Below are 18,591 nucleotides of genomic sequence, written 5' to 3'. Positions count from 1 at the left end.
AAGGGGCAGACTGTCGGGTTGGACCACCATCTGCTGCTTGGACCTGTTAACAGCCCCTTGACCAGGGCAAGGAGCAGTCTTACGGTGAGGTCCTCCTCCTGCCTCACCCCGCCCCACACCGGGTGACTGAAGATTAGGAGTGTGGGGCTGAAGTGCAACCAAATGTTGAGGCGCAGTCCTTTCAAATAGCAAAAAAAAGGGGCTGCTGCCTCAGGCAATACAGAACATTGACCCACCTCACCTCCTGGCTACAGAAAAGGCTTGCGGCCTGGGTGTCCATAAGCCACCTTAACCTACGGTTGCATGGCACTGCATGCAACACCTTCCATGCCAGGCCCCCTATTGGAAAAGGGAGGGCTCCCATGTAGCGTGTCCTTCACTGAGGATCTCCCCCACCCCCAGGCTGTGGAACAGAATGTCAAGGCATGGAGGAAGGAAAGAAGGTGAAAAGTGTGCAGCAGCAGGCCATATAGGAAACTCCTCCGTGCCAAATAGAAAGGCTCAAACTATTGGGCCACGACTCAAGGGGGGTGTCAGGGTGCAGGACCAATGTGGAATTCCATCCTAACGGGATCAGCTCAGATGGGAGTCCATCGCACGCTTAAACTGCCTCAAAGCTAGGCCACTGTACTCTTTCTTTTAAATTAAACAAATGATCAGTAAATTAAACAAAAATGAGAGGGTCTGACAGCCCCTAGTGGGGTACTGTAACTAAAACAAAACCACAAAAGGAAACTTAACTAAGTAAATTGGGATGATACACACCAGCCCCCTCCGTGCCCACCAGTACTAGGCCATTATATGTGCACAAGTCATTATCCAAAGAGCTCGTCTTACCTGTAACCACTTAAACCTTAATTTATACAATTAATAGTTAGCACTAGGAACGGGATCTTTCCTACCTCGGTTACCCAGTGTCTACACTTAACCCAGTACTGGACCAGACTGGGCCACCTACTGTCAAGTATTACCATCCCAGACCAGACTCCAACAGTGACTAGGATACTGGACTGAAACCCCAATATTTTAGTTTATTTGTAAGACTATGTGGATAGAATGATTCACTCCAGGAGTGATTGCATGAAGAAATAGGGCTTGGGTATGTTTAAAACAAAACTTTATTATGAATACAATATTAAACTTTTTAACTTCGCCCCCGAAAAGAACAGCTTACAATTACTCGTGAAATACTACAACTCAATTCCCCATTCAACAAGAAAACAAACATGCAGCTCTCAATCCATCTTCTAATATAGGGGAATTGTGGGCTCAGCATTCGGCAGATCAGAATTCTATACCCTTTCTCCAAAGCATTCTCCAAAAATGGTATCTCTTAAAGGTTTCAAAATGTTCCTCCTTATTCCTGGACTCCACCCAATCATCCTCATCATCCCAAGCTGAAAGATAAATTATCTCTGCAGGCTGCAAAGCACATTAACTCCCCAGGGACTTTCCCAGTCAAACTAGTCCATTAGTCCAGACTGAAAAGCACATTCCTTTATCAATTTCACTTTCTGGCTGCTAAAAGCACCCAGGCCCTGCAACACAGAATTGATTAAAAAAAGACCACTGCAATAAAACACACTGGCCCCAGGCTTTTAACCCTTAAATGGCCCAAAACATAGAATCCAATATTCCTAAAATCTTCAAATCGTCACACCAAGCAAAGCTCTCATCTCCACTGTCCATCCAAACAATTTGAGCAGCCGAATCTTAAGTATGGTCTCCAATGCACCAATATCCCCATTTTTCTTACAGCCATCCTCGGACTCAGGGAGGTTGCCAGTTAGAGACATTTGGGACCTAATTATGGTCAGTTGTATGGTGTTCCATTGCACAAACTGGAGCTGTATTGTAGCTAAATTGAGCTTTATATAGAATTTGCTGCTGTTGACCTCTTGGTCAATCCTCCAATCTACTCAATCTATTCAAAATTGGCAAAAATCCAATAAAAAACATTTAAAAAAAAAATCTATTCAAAATTAAGTTTTCCCCACAATTGTAAGGAAAGGAATTTCAATTCTACTCATTCACCTTTAACAAAATAAACCACCTCTAAATGTTAACATCAGGGCGGCACGGTGGCACAGTGATTAGCACTGCTGCCTCACGGCGCCGAGGACCCAGCTTTGATCGCGGCCCTGGGTCACTGTCTGTATGGAGTTTGCACATTCTCCCCATGTGTGTCCGTGTCCCACCCCACAACCCAAATATGTGCAGGGTAGGTAGATTAGTCACACTAAATTTCCCCTTAATTGGAAAAAAAAATTGGGCATTTTAAATTTATATTAACAAAATGTTAACACCTGTGACTGGAGTAGTTTTCTCTCCCCATTTCAGGTCTCTCTAGGTGATCACAGATGACTTACTTCCAGATTGCTGATACTTGGGGTAACAACAGATGTATGTGTGACTGTCTCAACCATTTTCCCCTGTTCCTTTTTTCCTCTTGGGCACTTGGTAATGTGACTGACAATCAATAAGTGCCTAACCAAAATTCAAACTTGTGTTACTACCATTGGAAACTTCCAAGTACTTCATCCAATTCTGATCCCCAAAGTCTTTTAAATTGAAGCTCTCATTATTGAAAGCTACAGGGCGGAATTCTCGCCCCCCACGCCGGGTGGGAGAACCGCCCGGGCGGTGCGCGAGTCCCGCCATGCCGTCGCGACGCCCGCATGCAATTCTCCCACACACCCCCAAACCGGCGCGGATCACGGCTGGCTGCTGGGAGAATCGCCGCTTGCCGTTGGTAATGGGCGAGCGGCGATTCTCCGGCCCGGATGGGCCGAGTGGCCTGCCCAACACAGCAGGTTCCCGCCGGCGCCATCCACACCTGGTCGCTGCCGGCGGGAACAGCGCGGGAACGCTGGGGGGGGGGGGCGAGGGGGGTTCCTGCACTGGGGGGGGGGGGGGGGAAGACTCAAAAGGGGTCTGGCCCGCGATCCTGCCCACCGATCGGCGGGCCGGCCTCTCTGAAGGAGGACCTCCTTTCCTCCGCTGCCCCTCAAGATCATCCGCCATCTTCTTGCGGAGAAGCCGCAGGGAGGACAGCAACCGCGCATGCGCGGGTTGGCGCCGGCCAACCCGAGCATGCATGGGTGACGTCATTTACGCGGCGCCGGTCGCGTCATTTACACGGCGCCACTTGTAAGCGGCGCCAAGGCCCAGAGCGCGTAAATGACACGGCGCCGCCCCTAGCCCCCCCCCCCCCCCCTGGGGGGGGGGGGGGGGGGGGAGAATAGGGGGCTGGGAGCGGCCTCCGCGCTGGAGTGATACACTCAGGTTTTCACTCCGGCTTCGGGACTTAGTCTCTCGATGGGAGAATTGCGCCCACAGTGTCTCAGTTCTAACCCCGTGTCAATGATGTGACCTGTAATATATCTGAGCCATTGATCAAACTCTGTCATTTCTGCATTTTGTATTTCTCTCCTTGCATTAAAATTTTATGAAGTGTTTCAGAGAGGAAATAAAGTCATTGGCAGTTGTGGAGGAAAAATCACTGCCTAAAGTTACTAGTACAGACTTCCTTACACTTTGTGTTTTGATGCCAATAATTCATATTGGGTTTTGGTTCTAAAGACAGCAGAAGCTTTCAATTATTCCATTGTTCATTTACCATTAAAATTCCTATTAAGTGAACATCCACAGCTTTGAATGTAGGGAAACCCGACAGTCCTCAACAGCTGTCTGCACAAAGTCTACAGCAGAGGTCACTGGAGAACAGTCAAAGGCAGAAACCTTTTCTGGTTTCTCCTTCCTCCTGAAAATACACCAAGGTGAAATGTTGGCCGGGATTCTCTGTCCCCGCACCGGGTCAGAGATCCGGCGGGGGGCCCGAGAATCGCGCCACGCCACCGGCTCGCTGATTCTCTGGCGCCCGCGGGATCGCCGCCACGCCGGTCGGGGGCCGTTGAAAGCGGCTCCCCCACCGATTCTCCAGGCCTCGACGGGCGAGTTCCGCCAGTGTGGGTTATGTATGGTCCCCACCCGACGGGACTTCGGAGTTCTGTCTGCGGAGGCCGTCCTGGTTTGGGGGCGGGGGGGGGGCAGGGGGATCCGACCCCGGGGAGGCCTACACGGTGGCCTGGCCCAGGATCGGGGCCTACTGATTGGCGGGCGGGCTAGTTCCGTGGGGGCCGATGTCCCTCCCCGCCGGGCCCCTGTAGGGCTCCGCCATATTGCCCGGGGGCCGGCGCGGAGACGGGAACCCACGCCGGCTATGGCGCGCCGGCTTTTGGGCGCCGGAGCTGTGGACACCACTCTGGCGCCGTACTAGCCCCCTAGGAAGGGGTGGATACATGCCACTTGAGGCCCGTTGACGCCGGCGTGGCACACGCCGGCATCAAAACTTGGCCGCGGGGATTGGAGAATCCCGGCCGATACCTCTACCATTCACTGTCCTGGCTGAAATGAGCTAATTAATCACACACCAGAGGTTGAACGTGGGATCCTCATGGTGTGCAGCTTAATAGCAGCACCATCAGTACTAATATGACTTGGGAATGAGAATGAATAACTGTTTCATAAAATGTTAACAACTTCATGCAGATAATAGAATTCTGACTGGTTACCTGTGTAATTGGCTACAAAAACTGGATCTGCTGGAGTTCCATCTTCCGCCAGAGTGATAATGGAAAATGTGTAGTTGGTTCCAGGAGTCAGTCCCATCACAGAAAGGGTTTCATTTGTTATGGTTTGATTTCCATAATTAACTATGGGTGCTGGGTTTCCATCTGTCAGAATTCTGTAACGATACTCAGCTTTATACTGGTCCGGCCTTGTCCAACGCAGAGTTATGCTGTTTGTGTCAATCTGCACGATTTGTAGGTTCTTAACAGGGTTTGGCTCTGTTGAGGAAAGTGATTAAACAGTTATGTTGTGGGTACTAACAAGGATGCAGCCACCTTAGTCATTGCATGATCTTTCAATATTCTAATCAAATCAATCTGCACATTGAGGATACCCTCCATCATGTTGTATGGCACTACCACTGTGCTAAGTGGGATAGATTTTGAACAGACTAGAAACTAAACGAGGCATCCATGTGGTGTTCAGTAGCAGCAGAATTATACTTAACTGCAATCTGTAGCCACATCACTCGGCATATCCCTAACTCTATTATCACCAACAAGCCAGGGGATCAATTCTGGTTCAATGAAAAATGTAGGAAGGCATACTAGGAACAACAACAAGCCTACCTGAAAATGAGGTATTATTCTTGTGAAGCTAAAACACAGGATCACTGAAGTGCCAAACAGCATAAGAAATATATTATAGACAGAGCTAAGTGATCTCAGAGCTAATGGATCAGATCAAAGCTCTGCAATCCTGCCACATCCAGTCATGAATTGTAGTGGACAATTAAACGATGAACCGGAGGAGGCGGCTTCACAAATATCCCCTTCCTCAATTATGGAAGAAGAGAAGCCTGTTTCATGTATAATATAGCAGTCTTCTTCAGTGTCTGTCTCTGTGAGGAGCTTTATTCAAGTCAATAGAAATGGCAGCCTACAGTGCTTGCCTCATGGCAGAATCATGTGATTATGGCAAGCTAGGCAGTCCACTTTGTAGGATTGCATTTTCAAAACTCAAACAAAACCCAGAGCATTAGTGCAAAACACAAGGCTGAAGCATTTGTAACCATCTCCAGCCATCTTCTGAAGTTACCAGCTGTCAATTTTCAAACAATTAGAAATATTTCACGTGATATCAATAAATAGTCAAAGGCACTGCATACTGCTAAGGCCCCGACAACATTGTGGTAACAATACTGAGGTCTTGTGTTCCAGAACTAGCTGCATCCCTAGCCAAGTGGTTCCAGGAGAGCTGCAACACTGGTGACAACATACACCAATTATGATTTTCCTCAATTCCTTAGATTCAGGAATGGCCTCAGGAAGTCAGCAAATGTTACCCCACTTTTCAAGACAGGAGGAAGGGAAAACAGTGATCTGCAGGTCAATTAGCCTATCATCGGTCATTGGGAAAATGCTGGCACCTAATTTAAGGAGATCGTCACAATGTACTTCAAAATGCATTATATGATTAGAACAAGTCAATGGTTTTACTAAAGGTAAACATGTTTGACAAATAATACGTTTTTTTGAGGATGTAACTAGTCAGATAGATAAAGGGAAACACCTGTAGATGTACCTGGATTTCCAAAAGGTATTGATAAGATGCCGCATGAAAGGTTGATCGACAAGATGAGGACTCATGGAGTTGGAGATTATGTATTACCATGGATAGAGGATTGGCTCATGGAATGGAAGCAGACAGTGGGCCTCATCGGAGAATTTTCAAGTTGACAGGTAGTAAATTGTGGAGTGGCAGAAAGATCAGTGATGGGCGTCCATTTATAATCTATATTCATATATGTAAGTTTTATCATAGAATTTACAGTGCAGAAGGAGGCCATTCGGCCCATCGAGTCTGCACCGGCTCTTGGAAAGAGCACCCTACCCAAGGTCAACACCTCCACCCTATCCCCATAACCCAGTAACCCCATCCAACACTAAGGGCAATTTTGGACACCAAGAGTAATTTATCATGGCCAATCCACCTAACCTGCACATCTTTGGACTGTGGGAGGAAACCGGAGCACCCAGAGGAAACCCACGCACACACGGGGAGGATGTGCAGACTCCACACAGACAGTGACCCAAGCCGGAATCGAACCTGGGACCCTGGAGCTGTGAAGCAATTGTGCTATCCACAATACTACTGTGCTGCCCACTGATGATGATGTAAAGCTAGTTGGAAAAAGTTAACTGTGGGAAGGCCATGGAAAGGTTGCAAAGTTATACAGACAGGTTAAGTAACTTGGCAACAAGATGAAAGATGGAGCATAAAGTCGTGAAGCAAAAAATTGTTCACTTTGGTCTGATAAATAGAGAAGCAGGTTATTTTAAGGTGAGAAATTTCTAAGTGTTGATGTTCAAAAATCGTGGGTGTGCTTACACAAGGAATGCAGAATGTTAGCAAACAATTAGGGAGGCAAATGGCATGTTAGTCTTTATCATGAGATGATTGGAATGCAGGAATAAAAAGTTCTGTTACAGTTGTACAGAGTTTTGATGAGGCCACATCAAAACGGTGTGCAGTTTTAGTCTCCACATTTAAGAAAGGATGTATTTGTATTGGAGGTAGTACAGCGAAGGGTCACTAAATTAGTTCCTGGGTTGAGGGGTTATCCGATGATGAGAGGCTGAGCGTATTCGGCCTACATTCTCTGGAGTTTAAAAGAAGGTGAGGCAAACTTTGAAGGGGCATAATAGGGAGAATTATGAGCGATTGTTTCTGCTAGTGGAAGGATCTAAAATATGGGGGCACAGTCTTAGAATAAGGGGTCAATTATTTCAGACTGATGAAGAGGAATTACTTCACTCAAGGGTAGAGAATCTTTGGAATTCTCTAACCCAGAGGGTAATGGATGTTCCATTGCTGAATACCTTGAAGGCTGGGTCTCAGCGAATCAAGGGATATGGGGAGTGGACAGGAAAGTAGAGTTGAAGCTCATGAACAGCCATGATCATACTGAATGGTGGAGCAGGCTGTATGGGCCATGTTTATTCTGGCTCAACCAAGAGACACCATCAAGTAATGAATTAAACAAAATTACTCAGAAGTTAGGCCCAAGTAGGAGCAATATTTCAAGATAGCGATCTGAACAGACATTGAACAAAATTGCATGATGGACAAGAGCGTTCTCAAATTGGCTCAGCGCCCAATTTTGGTTTAACAAGTTATTAAGTGAAGAGTAGCACTATCATTTTTCATCCACTTCTAAACACATTTAGTTGGATGCTCAAAAGCTTTTCCATTGAAAATTCCTCCTAATTTTCTTACAGATGTTATTATACACACAACAAAGTGCTTCTGCTTTTTAAGACTCTCAGGACGAGATTTTCAATCGGTTTTGTAACCCAATGCCGAGATCATCTCTGGGTCGTGACCCTACCTTGCATCACTGACTCAACACTATTTTTTCAATACAAAATTTCTAACTGAGCCAGAGGCAATTCTGCCACCCAATTAGTGGCGCCAGGCACTGCCTGGAAACGGAAACTGGTTCTGGAGGGCGAATCTCAAAGGCAGACAGCAGCATGACTGGGCTTATTGTTGCCTTGCAGAGTGAGACAGGCAGGAGTACAGAGGGCCAGCCATGGTGCACACATGTGTCCAAACGTTCACTCATATTTTGATCTTTTCTGCTAAAGTGACGGCAAATTTGAATGGCTGATTGAGCACCTCAGATGGAATTTCCCTTTTCAAAACTTTAAAATCAGCAGTAACAATGCATAGCACCGTGCTCCTGACAGCTGTGCACCATCATATTCCAGCCTGTTCACTCTTCCTGTTCTCAGCATCGAAAATCTTCATCTGTCCCTGTCCAACCCGTTAATAAGCTCGTCAAGGAGCTTTTCGGGTATGTTGGCAGAACCCCCCACCCGTTCACCCCCACAGGCAATTGAAAATCCAGTCGCTTTGACCATACCAATTATCACATTCCTTTTTGCACTTACTGGTGAACTGGATTTTCAGCACAAAGGCACTCTGCAATTGTCCAGGTCCAATGGTGGCCACAGAAATGGTATACTTCGTTCCAGAAATAAGACTTGAAATTGTGGTGGAGTTTACATTTACTGTCATAGACTCAGTAACAGAATCATTGCGGTAAGTGACATTGAAGGTATAGCTTCCATTATCCATGTGTGCAGGTGCTTCCCAGTTTAATGAGATGGAATTGGTGCTGAAAGTGACCACATTTATTGTTCCAGGAATGCTGGGAACTAAATGAGGAAAAAGATAAAAAACATTATTCCACCTGCTCCAGTGCATACAGATTGCCAAACTATTTTGAGATGTTTCTCAGCTTGATGTTGCTCGACTTGAAAATGGTCATTTATTTAAAGCACTATTTAAAGCACACTTAGGACTTGGAATATCAGACCAGCACCACTTTGGTCAATGATGAGTGATGGAGAAGTTGGACAATAATGGGCATAGAGATGGAGGGACATGGAGATGGAGAGTGGAGATGGAGAGGAGGAGTGGGGTGCGGTGAAGGGTTGGTAATGAGAACCTTTAAATCACAGCCTTTTATTGAAATACAACATAGGCAATTCTCTCACTCTCGGTACTGGAGGTAAAATCCTATCCATTGTCTAAAACATTTCTTCAGCCTATGAATTGACAAGCAATGAAAAAAGGTTCATCAGTCTAAAACTAATAGTCAGCTGCAAGGTAATGCAGAACAGAAGTAGCTTAGTAAATGCTCAAACATTTATAGAATCATAGAATTTACAGTGCAGGAGGCGGCCATTTGGCCCATCGGGTCTGAACCAGCCCTTGGAAAGAGCACCCTACCTAACCCCATGCCTCCACCCCATCCCCATAACCCCACCTAACCTCTCAGACACTAAGGGCAATTTAGCATGGCTAATCCACCTAACCTGCACATCCTTCGACTGTAGGAGGAAACCGAAGCACCAGGAGGAAACCCATGCAGACACGGTGAGAAAGTGCAAACTCCACACAGACAGTACCCAAGGCTGGAATTGAACCCAGGACCCTGGAGCTGTGAAGCAGCAGTGTTAATCACTGTGCACCCTATTGTTATAGTTTCATTTGTCGAATTGCAGCTCAAGGTAGGGTTGATACCTAAATGATAATCAAACTTGTTGTTGGGCTAACAGAACTCCTCAGTTTCACTAAAATATGTGTTGATAAACTTCACTGACAATGAGTCTGTGATAAACTAATATTTATAATTTCTTATTTCTCTGCATTATATCTTCCAAAGGTCTTTATTGGCTTGCTTTCTTCTTGGATGACAGCCACAAATGTACTGTATTTGGGCCTAACAATCAGTGGTAGTGAAATGTTACAGATACTTACTTTTACTGCAGTGATTCACGTTCAAAAGAACTTGGCAAAAGATGGTTAACAAGCTGTTGAGTTTTAAACATAATTTTTGATAAATGACACTTATCCACATTACCGTTGCGTGGATTTAATCCAAAATGATTTTCTTATATTCCACATACCTGTTATACCCTGCACAATGTTAGAGGTTACATTGAAAGGTCCACTACTTGTAGTCACAGTGATGTTGTACACTCGCCCAGGTTGAAGTTCTGTGAATGTTACAGGTGATGTGGAATCGGTGCTGTTGGTTTGTCTATATGAATTTAATGCATCCTGAATAATGACAAAGAATTTCTCCACATTGCCAAGAGGAGGAATCCAGGAGACAGTCAACTTGTCTGTTGTTCTATTGCTCACCGTAATGTTGTTTTGTGGAATCTGTACAGGTTCTGTGGGGTTGAAAGAGGTTTGAATCTTCCACAAATATTCAGATAGAAAGAAGAATGTGAAGAGGTTGATAACGAAAGGTCAATAAAAGACAAGGAGCACAGGATCAGAAGCAGCCCATTCAGTCCTTGAGCTTGTTCTGTCATTCGTCATGACAACTTCAACTATCCTAGCTTTTAAAACCTTTTGAAGAAGGGAATTCTCCATTTCTGTTACCCTTTAAATGAAGAGATGTTTCTCGATTACTTTCTGAGAAGGCTGACTCTAATTTTAAGGTTAGGTCACCCTAGATTTGGAAGATCTTGTTTCATAATCTGGATAGGCTGCGAATACCTCCTACCTGGAGTTGTCTTGTAACAAAAAAAGACACAGCAAGTTTTACTCCGAGCTCTCTCAACAAAGGGAATTCATACTGTTGCTTCACTAGGTGCCTGCTGTTGGGATGCTGAAAAGGAGCTTATTTTTCAAGCATTCTAGAGCTGAATGTTTTGAGGATAAATGTACATCCAGCTGTAGTTCACAAAACATTCTCCCTGAAGTATATAGAAGTGGAAAATTACCACATTTAAAATATATCGGGTGGGATTCTCTGATCCTGAGGCTAAGTGTTGATACCATTGTAAACGCTGTCGCGTTTCTTGACGGCGTCAACGTGGCCTCAGGAGCAGCAATTCTGACCCCTACAGGGGGCCAGCATGGCACTGGAGCGACCCACGCCGCTCCAGCTGCCGATCCCGGTGTCAGATGGGAGCCAATGCGTGCATGGCCCCGACGCAACATGGCGTAGGGCTACAGGAGCCGGCGCGGAATAAAAGAGGCCCCCAGTCCGAGAGCACGGCCTGCCGATCGGTGGACCCCGATCGCGGGCCAAGCCACAGCGGAGGCCCCCCTGGGGTCGGACCCCCCTCCCCACCAGGCCGCCCCCAGATGCATCCATGCTAAGGTCCCGCTGGGTAAGAGCAGGTGTGGACGGCGCCGGCGGGACTCGCCTTTTTTAGCGTCCCGGGCCAAGAATCGGCAGGGGAGGCCCCGTAGAGCGGCCCCTGACCGGCGCCATGCGACTGCACGGCGCCAATTCTCCACTCTCTGGAGAATCGGCGGGCTGGCATCAGGGTGGCGTGGCACGATTCATGCCGGTCCTGGCGATTCTCCGGACGGCCCCCGGGGTGAGAGAATCCCGCCCACCATGTCTGATCCAGTAAGTCTCAATAATGGTACTGAAGGAAAAACGACAACGTTTTCACTTTGCCACTACTGAGATCTCCCATTGTGATAAGCACGAACATTTCTCAATTAAAAACAAATTAAACACTTCGAGAAAACTCCATGTGTGAGGATACACCACTGTCTGTGAAATTTTTAAAATACTTGTAGCAGTGGATAATCATACCTTATGGTGTAGCACTATGGCACAGAATTAGCTCATATTTGGTTCATAATTTGCATTGTGTTTATCTAGATTAGCTTGAGCCTACTAACTTTCAACCCAGGGAGAAGTCGGTCGGATTCCCTGCGTATGACTGTTGTTAGATCACTCCAACTGGACAATCCAGGTGGTGTGGATTGCAAGTGAACAGCATGTTGAATTGGCTGTAATACTCCAGCACTTACTATCCAGCCACAGGTCACTTTGACGATACACTGCAGGGCTGTCAGAATCTTTGGAAGTGTACCCCATTGTTAGTTACCATCTTAGAGGACAGAAGTGTAAATAAGGAATGAAACCATTAAAAGAAATATACTTTTATGAGGTGCCATACTTTGCAACACTTACTTGTGTAGCTGGATATCGTTACTGAATCAGCTTGGGTGCCATCTGCTGCCAATGTGGTAATGGTGAAGGTGTAGCGGATTCCCGGGATCAAATCTTTCACTGTAACATTTTTCATTGCTACAGTTTGATTTCTATTGTCACCAGAAGATGCGTCACTTTTCATTGTCACTACCGTATATGAATAGTCTTTTCTGTCTTCAATTGGTTGTGTCCAATTCAGAGTTATGGTGTCTGTGCCAACATCGACAATCTGTATATCCCTCACTGGGTTTGGCTCTGTTAAAAAGGTCTCCATTTTATTAATCAATCAATGAGCTACAGAAAATAATCCTTCAAGTAAACCAGTCATTGATGATAGACATTATACATAAACAGACTCTGGCTCAGATGTTGAAGTCATCAATGAATTAAAGCTGCCAGTCATTGGTTACAAAGACAATTTACCTACAGACTTTGGGCTGAGTATTGTCAGGCCAGTGGTGGCCCCAGTAGCAGGCTAGAAATCCAGGTCAACCTCACCGTGGCCATTTCTGGGAGCTACGGCTGCATTCGGAGGCAATCAATAATCGCCTGGTGCTGGGATTCCCATCCCTTTAAGAGTCATTTCCAAGAGCTGCCTGACAATTGGACGGTTGGCATTTCTTCATTCCTGGCAGCATCACTGGGAACAGTGCCTCTGGGTACTCCCTGAACCTGTCACATAATTGAGGGCTCTTTATTCTGCCTCCATAGATAGTTCAGGCAATGCCATATTGAGCCCCCCTCCACCAACCTCCTTCCTTCTCTCCCCACAACCCCGCTTCACCTCCCTCCCCCTTACGTTGGTACAGAGGCGGGGGTACCTGGCCTCTCTCCAGTGCAAAGTTCAATGCTTGTATCATTTGCTTTGTACAATTGCATTGGTTACCGTTTTAATAATCCGAATATTCTCCTCCGTCCTCCTGTATGCTTGTACAGAGGTGAGGGTACCCGGTTTCTCGAACACAAAATTTAGTGCTTGTACCGTTTGGCCTTGTACAACTATAATATTTACTGTTTTAATGAACAAAATATTTCACTGGGAACAGTGTCCACTGCTAGGACTGTACCTGGCTCAGGCAGACAGCAAAAACGCTGTCGGATCAAAACATATGGGGTGGGATTCTCCCATCTGACGGCAGAGTGTTGGCGCCGTCGTAAAAACTGGAGAGTTTAACGACGGCATCATCGGACTGCTAAGTGCAGCGATCCTCTGCCCTACAGGGGGCCGGCACGGAGAATAGGCCGGTGAGAATAGGTGCCACATTTGGGATGTGAATGGATGACACATTTGCAACACAGAGTAGGGAACATGTCTGTGGGTGATAGACTGGCGACCCTGGGAGAACTCTCAGAGAGGTTCCAACTCCTGAAAGGGAATGAGCTCAGGTACCTGCAGCTGCGCAACGTCCTCCACAAGGAGAATAAAACGTTCCCCCAGAAACCCGGACATATATTTCTGGACACTATAATAGGGCTGGACTGGTTAGGGGTCGACAGATGTGGCGGCATCTACGGACGACTCATAGAAAAGGGCAGGGTCCCATTGGGTGAGACCAGATGGAAATGTGGGGGGGGGGGGGGGGGGGGGGGGAAAGAGGAGATAGGTCTGGAAATAGGGGGAGGACTCTGGATCGAGGTGCCACCTTCAACTCCACCTTCTCTGGTGCCGGGTTAAGCCTGATGCAGCTCAAGGTGGTGCACAGTGCAAACTTTACCAAGACACACATGAGCAGCTTCTTCCCGGAGGCGGAGGATATGTGTGAGCGGTGTCAGGGGCCCCTGGCCAACTACACTCACACGTATCGGTCCTGAAATTGCCCCGCGAAAAAGAACAAAAAAGAAAGATTGCCCCTCATTTGGAAAAAAAGTTAACATTTTTTTTAAAATGTGCACTCGGATAGATGCAGGGAAAGAGAGGAATTTGGTGAGAATTCTACACCTGAACCAGAGGGGTACCAATATCCTGGGGGGGAAATTTGCTAATGCTCTTCGGGAGGGTTTAAACTAACTTAGCAGGGGGATGGGAACCTGGATTGTAGCTCCAGTGTCAGGAGGTTGAGAGTAGTGAGGTCATGAGTAAGGTTTCAAGGTCGCAGGAGTGTACCGGCAGGCAGGAAGGTGGTTTGAAGTGTGTCTACTTCAACGCCAGGAGCATCCGGAATAAGGTGGGTGAGTTTGCAGCATGGGTTGGCACCTGGGACTTCGATGTTGTGGCCATTTCGAAGACCAGGATAGAGCAGGGACAGGAATGGTTATTGCAGGTTCCGGGAAGCTCAGGGAAGGTGGTAAAAGAGGGGTAGTGTGACATTGTTAGTCAAGGACAGTATTACGGTGGCAGAAAAGGTGTTTGATGAGGACTCGTCTACTGAGGTAGTATGGGCTGAGCTTAGAAACAGGAAAGAAGAGATCACCCTGTTGGGAGTTTTCTCTTGGTCTCCAAAAAGTTCCAGAGATGTAGAGGAAAGGATTGCAAAGATGATTCTGGATAGGAGCGAAAGCAACAGGGTAGTTGTTATGGGGGACTTTAACTTTCCAAATATTGACTGGAAACGCTATAGTTCGAGTACTTTAGATGGGTCCGTTTTTGTCCAATGTGTGCAGGAGTGTTTCCTGACACAGTATGTAGATAGGCCAACGAAAGGTGATGCCGTATTGGATTTGGTACTGGGTAATGAACCAGGACAGGTGTTAGATTTGGAGGTAGGTGAGCACTTTGGTGATAGTGACCACAATTCGATTACGTTTACTTCAGTGATGGAAAGGGATAGGTATATACCGCAGGGCAAGAGTTATATCTGGGGGAAAGGCAATTATGATGCGATGAGGCAATTCTTAGGATGCATCAGATGGAGAGGAAAACTGCAGGGGATGGGCACAATGGAAATGTGGAGCTTGTTCAAGGAACAGCTACTGCGTGTCCTTGATAAGTATGTACCCGTCAGGCAGGGAGGAAGTGGTTGAGCAAGGGAACTGTGGTTTACTAAGGCAGTCGAAGAGGAAGAAGGAGGCTTATGTAAAGGTGAGACATGAAGGTTCAGTAAGGGCGCTCAAGAGTTACAAGTTAGCTAGGAAGGACCTAAAGAGAGAGCTAAGAAGAGCCAGGAGGGGACATGAGAAGTCTTTGGCAGGTAGGATCAAGGATAACCCTAAAGCTTTCTATAGATATGTCAGAAATAAAAGAATGACTGGGGTAAGAGTAGGGCCAGTCAAGGATAGTCGTGGGAAGTTGTGCGTCGAGTCTGAGGAGATAGGAGAGGCGTTAAATTAATATTTTTCATCAGTATTCACACAGGTAAAAGACAATGTTGTCGAGGAGAATACGGAGATACAGGCTACTGGACGAGACGGGATTGAGCTTCATAAGGAGGAGGTGTTAGCAATTCTGGAAAGTGTGAAAATAGATAAGTCCCCTGGGCTGGATGGGATTTATCCTAGTATTATCTGGGACGGTGATTGCAGAGCCTTTGGCTTGATCTTTATGTCGTCATTGTCTACAGGAATAGTGCCAGAAGACTGGAGGATAGCAAATGTTGTCCCCTTGTTCAAGAAGTGGAGTAGAGACAACCCCTGAAACTATAGACCAGTGAGCCTTACTTCTGTTGTGGGCAAAGTCTTGCAAAGGATTATAAAAGATGGGATTTATAATCATCTAGAAAGGAATAATTTGATTAGGGATAGTCAACACGGTTTTGTGAAGGGTAGGTGGTGCCTCACAAACCTTATTGAGTTTTTTGAGAAGGTGACCAAACAGGTGGACGAGGGTAAAGCAGTTGATGTGGTGTATATGGATTTCAGTGAAGAGTTTGATAAGGTTCCCCATGGTAGGCTATTGCAGAAAATACGGTGGCATGGGATTGAGGGTGATTTAGCAGTTTGGATCAGAAATTGGCTAGCTGTAAGAAGACAGAGGGTGGTGGTTGATGGGAAATGTTCAGCCTGGAGTTCAGTTACTAGTGGTGTACGACAAGGATCTGTTTTGGGGCCACTGCGGTTTGTTATTTTTATAAATGACCTGGAGGTAAACTTGTGGATGACACTAAAGTCGGTAGAGTTGTGGACAGTGCGGAAGGATGTTGCAAGTTACAGAGGGACATAGATAAGTTGCAGAGCTGGGCCGAGAAGTAGCAAATGGAGTTTAATGCAGAAAAATGTGAGGTGATTCATTTTGGAAGGAGTAACAGGAATACAGAGTACTGGGCTAATGATAAGATTCTTGGTAGTGTAGCCACGTAAAATGGCTGATTCCCAATTGATTTGGCCAAAACCCGATATAAAATGGCTAACCAAAAAGGCTGATGCGAAAAGCAGCCAACAGGGCACAAACGGACAGCTGCAGACAGAATAGCGGATTCGGCTCTGGGGAAGTCGGCCCATATCGATACCTGTGACCATTAGCAGTACATCAACACAGACATCTGCAGTTTAATCGGCTATCCCTGGGAACAATTGCAATATATTAGCAATTGAATGCCGGGCCAGACCTCTCGGCGCCAGCAGTGGCCGAGACAAAGACAGGTGAACGACCACCCCCCGATCAAGGAATCGCCTCGTTATTGGAGCATATCGAACCCAGTGATTGGGAACAAGTCCAATCACTTGGGACTCAGGGTCACGGTCCGTCCCAAGAGGCGGGAAGCCCCTGGGCCCTATAAAATTAGGGGCCAAGTTCAGATCGCCCCTTCTCTCCCTTCTTCTCCTGCTCGCAACCTTCGCAAGAACCATCGATCAGAAACCGTAAGTTTGACTCCAGCGATCGCTACTCGATAGAGACTCCTAGCCATTGACCTGTATCAGCCTTTTGAATCCCGCAGGCCAGACCCAATTCGATAAACCATTCGTTTCCCTGACCTGGTGGGCCATTCCCAAAAGTTAAGTATTGGCCAGTAGTGGTAGGTAGTAGTCTAGAAAGTAGGATTATTGTGTAAGTATTTATTGCTGTACATAATAAATGACCGTTGAGACTTCCGCGTGCGATGATGACCAGCTAAGTCGCACGTTTCGGCAGCTCTCAGTGGAACGGACTTTTGGGCTCTTAATAGGAGCCCCAACGGCAATTTTAACGGCTAAAAACACTGTGCGGTAAACCAGAAGGGAATTCCCCCGGACACAGATGGAAAAAGGAGAGGAAGGTGGCCGGATTGCGGAGGATCCTCAAGAGCAGCGGCAAGGAAAGAAAGCACAAAGCAAGATGGCGTCGGAAGGTGGCCGTCTAGTATGGGGCCCTGACCAAGAAGAGTTCCTGTGGCGCTGTGTGGAAGAACTTAAAAAGGAGATGAAGAAGGAGCTGCTGGCCCCAATATTACAGGCGATTGAAGGGCTAAAGGAGGAACAAAAGACCCAGGAGCAGGAGCTTCGGGTCGTGAAGGCAAAGGCCGCGGATAATGAAGACGAAATACAGGGCCTGGTGGTGAAGACAGAGATGCACGAGGCACAACACAAAAGGTGTGTGGAAAGGCTGGAGGTGTTGGAGAATAATGCGAGGAGGAAGAATTTAAGGATTCTTGGTGTTCCCGAAGGTGCGGAGGGGGCGGACGTCGGGGCATATGTGAGCACGATGCTTCACTCGTTAATGGGATCGGAGGCCCCGACGGGCCCATTGGAGATGGAGGGAGCTTATCGAGTTATGACGCAAAGACAGAGGGCTGGAGAAATACCTCGAGCCATAGTGGTGAGATTTCTCCGATATAATGACAGAGAGATGGTCCTCAGATGGGCGAAGAGAACTCGGAACAGTAGGTGGGAGAACGCGGTGATCCGCGTATATCAAGATTGGAGTGCGGAGGTGGCGAGAAGGAGGGAGAGTTTCAATCGGGCCAAGGCGGTGCTTCACAAAAGGAAGGTCAAATTTGGAATGCTGCAACCGGCAAGACTGTGGGTCACACACCAAGAGAAGCACCACTACTTTGAGACGGCAGAAGAGGCGTGGACATTTATTGTGGAGGAGCAACTGGAATAGGCGGCCCAGAAAAAGAACGTTTGGGACAGAGTGGTGGTGTGATTACGTGGGGTGAAGGGGGGGGGGGGGGGGGTAAGGGATGATTTCTCAAGTTGTTAATCTTGCAAACCTGTAACTTTTCTCTCTTCCCCATGTTGTGGGGGAGGGGGAGGGGGGGAAGGATGAGGAATTGTGGGCGCCGGCCATTAGGGGTGGGGCCAAGTGGGAAACGCGGGCTTTGTTCCCGCGCTATGGTAATCATGGCGGGAACAGGGAAGCAGGAAGGAGGGGGCCTCGCACAGTGGGGGGAGGGATTAACTGGGTTGCTGCTGCTGGGGAGAAGGGGGAGCTGGTACGGGGTGGGGTGGTCGAGGCGGGAGGGCGCCGTCGGGGGGAGATACGGCTATGGGGGAACCGGGTGAGGAGCTGGATTAAAAAAGGGGATGGCTAGTCGACAAGGGGGGGGGGGGGTAAAGAGCCCCCCAACCCGGCTGATCACGTGGAACGTGAGAGGGCTGAACGGGCCGATTAAAAGGGCACG

The 18,591-nt window shown here is 47.3% G+C and overlaps 1 protein-coding gene across 3 annotated transcripts in view; it reads right to left on the bottom strand.

The window, feature by feature from the left end:
- The window catches only part of ptprja (protein tyrosine phosphatase receptor type Ja), a 283,707-nt gene that overhangs the window by 112,344 nt on the left and 152,772 nt on the right, over window positions 1–18,591 (bottom strand). For all 3 annotated transcript variants that reach the window (XM_072518944.1, XM_072518945.1, XM_072518946.1), the window contains 4 exons: window positions 12,095–12,370; window positions 10,053–10,322; window positions 8,529–8,795; window positions 4,575–4,850 (listed from right to left, as the gene is read on the bottom strand). In XM_072518944.1, coding sequence (XP_072375045.1) covers window positions 4,575–4,850; window positions 8,529–8,795; window positions 10,053–10,322; window positions 12,095–12,370 — 1,089 coding nt within the window. The remainder of the gene's footprint in view (window positions 1–4,574; window positions 4,851–8,528; window positions 8,796–10,052; window positions 10,323–12,094; window positions 12,371–18,591) is intronic.

Source organism: Scyliorhinus torazame, chromosome 10 (genome assembly GCF_047496885.1).
Source record: "Scyliorhinus torazame isolate Kashiwa2021f chromosome 10, sScyTor2.1, whole genome shotgun sequence".
In the NCBI taxonomy this organism is placed as follows: Eukaryota; Metazoa; Chordata; class Chondrichthyes; order Carcharhiniformes; family Scyliorhinidae; genus Scyliorhinus; species Scyliorhinus torazame.
This window is presented reverse-complemented; position numbering and strand designations above follow the sequence as displayed.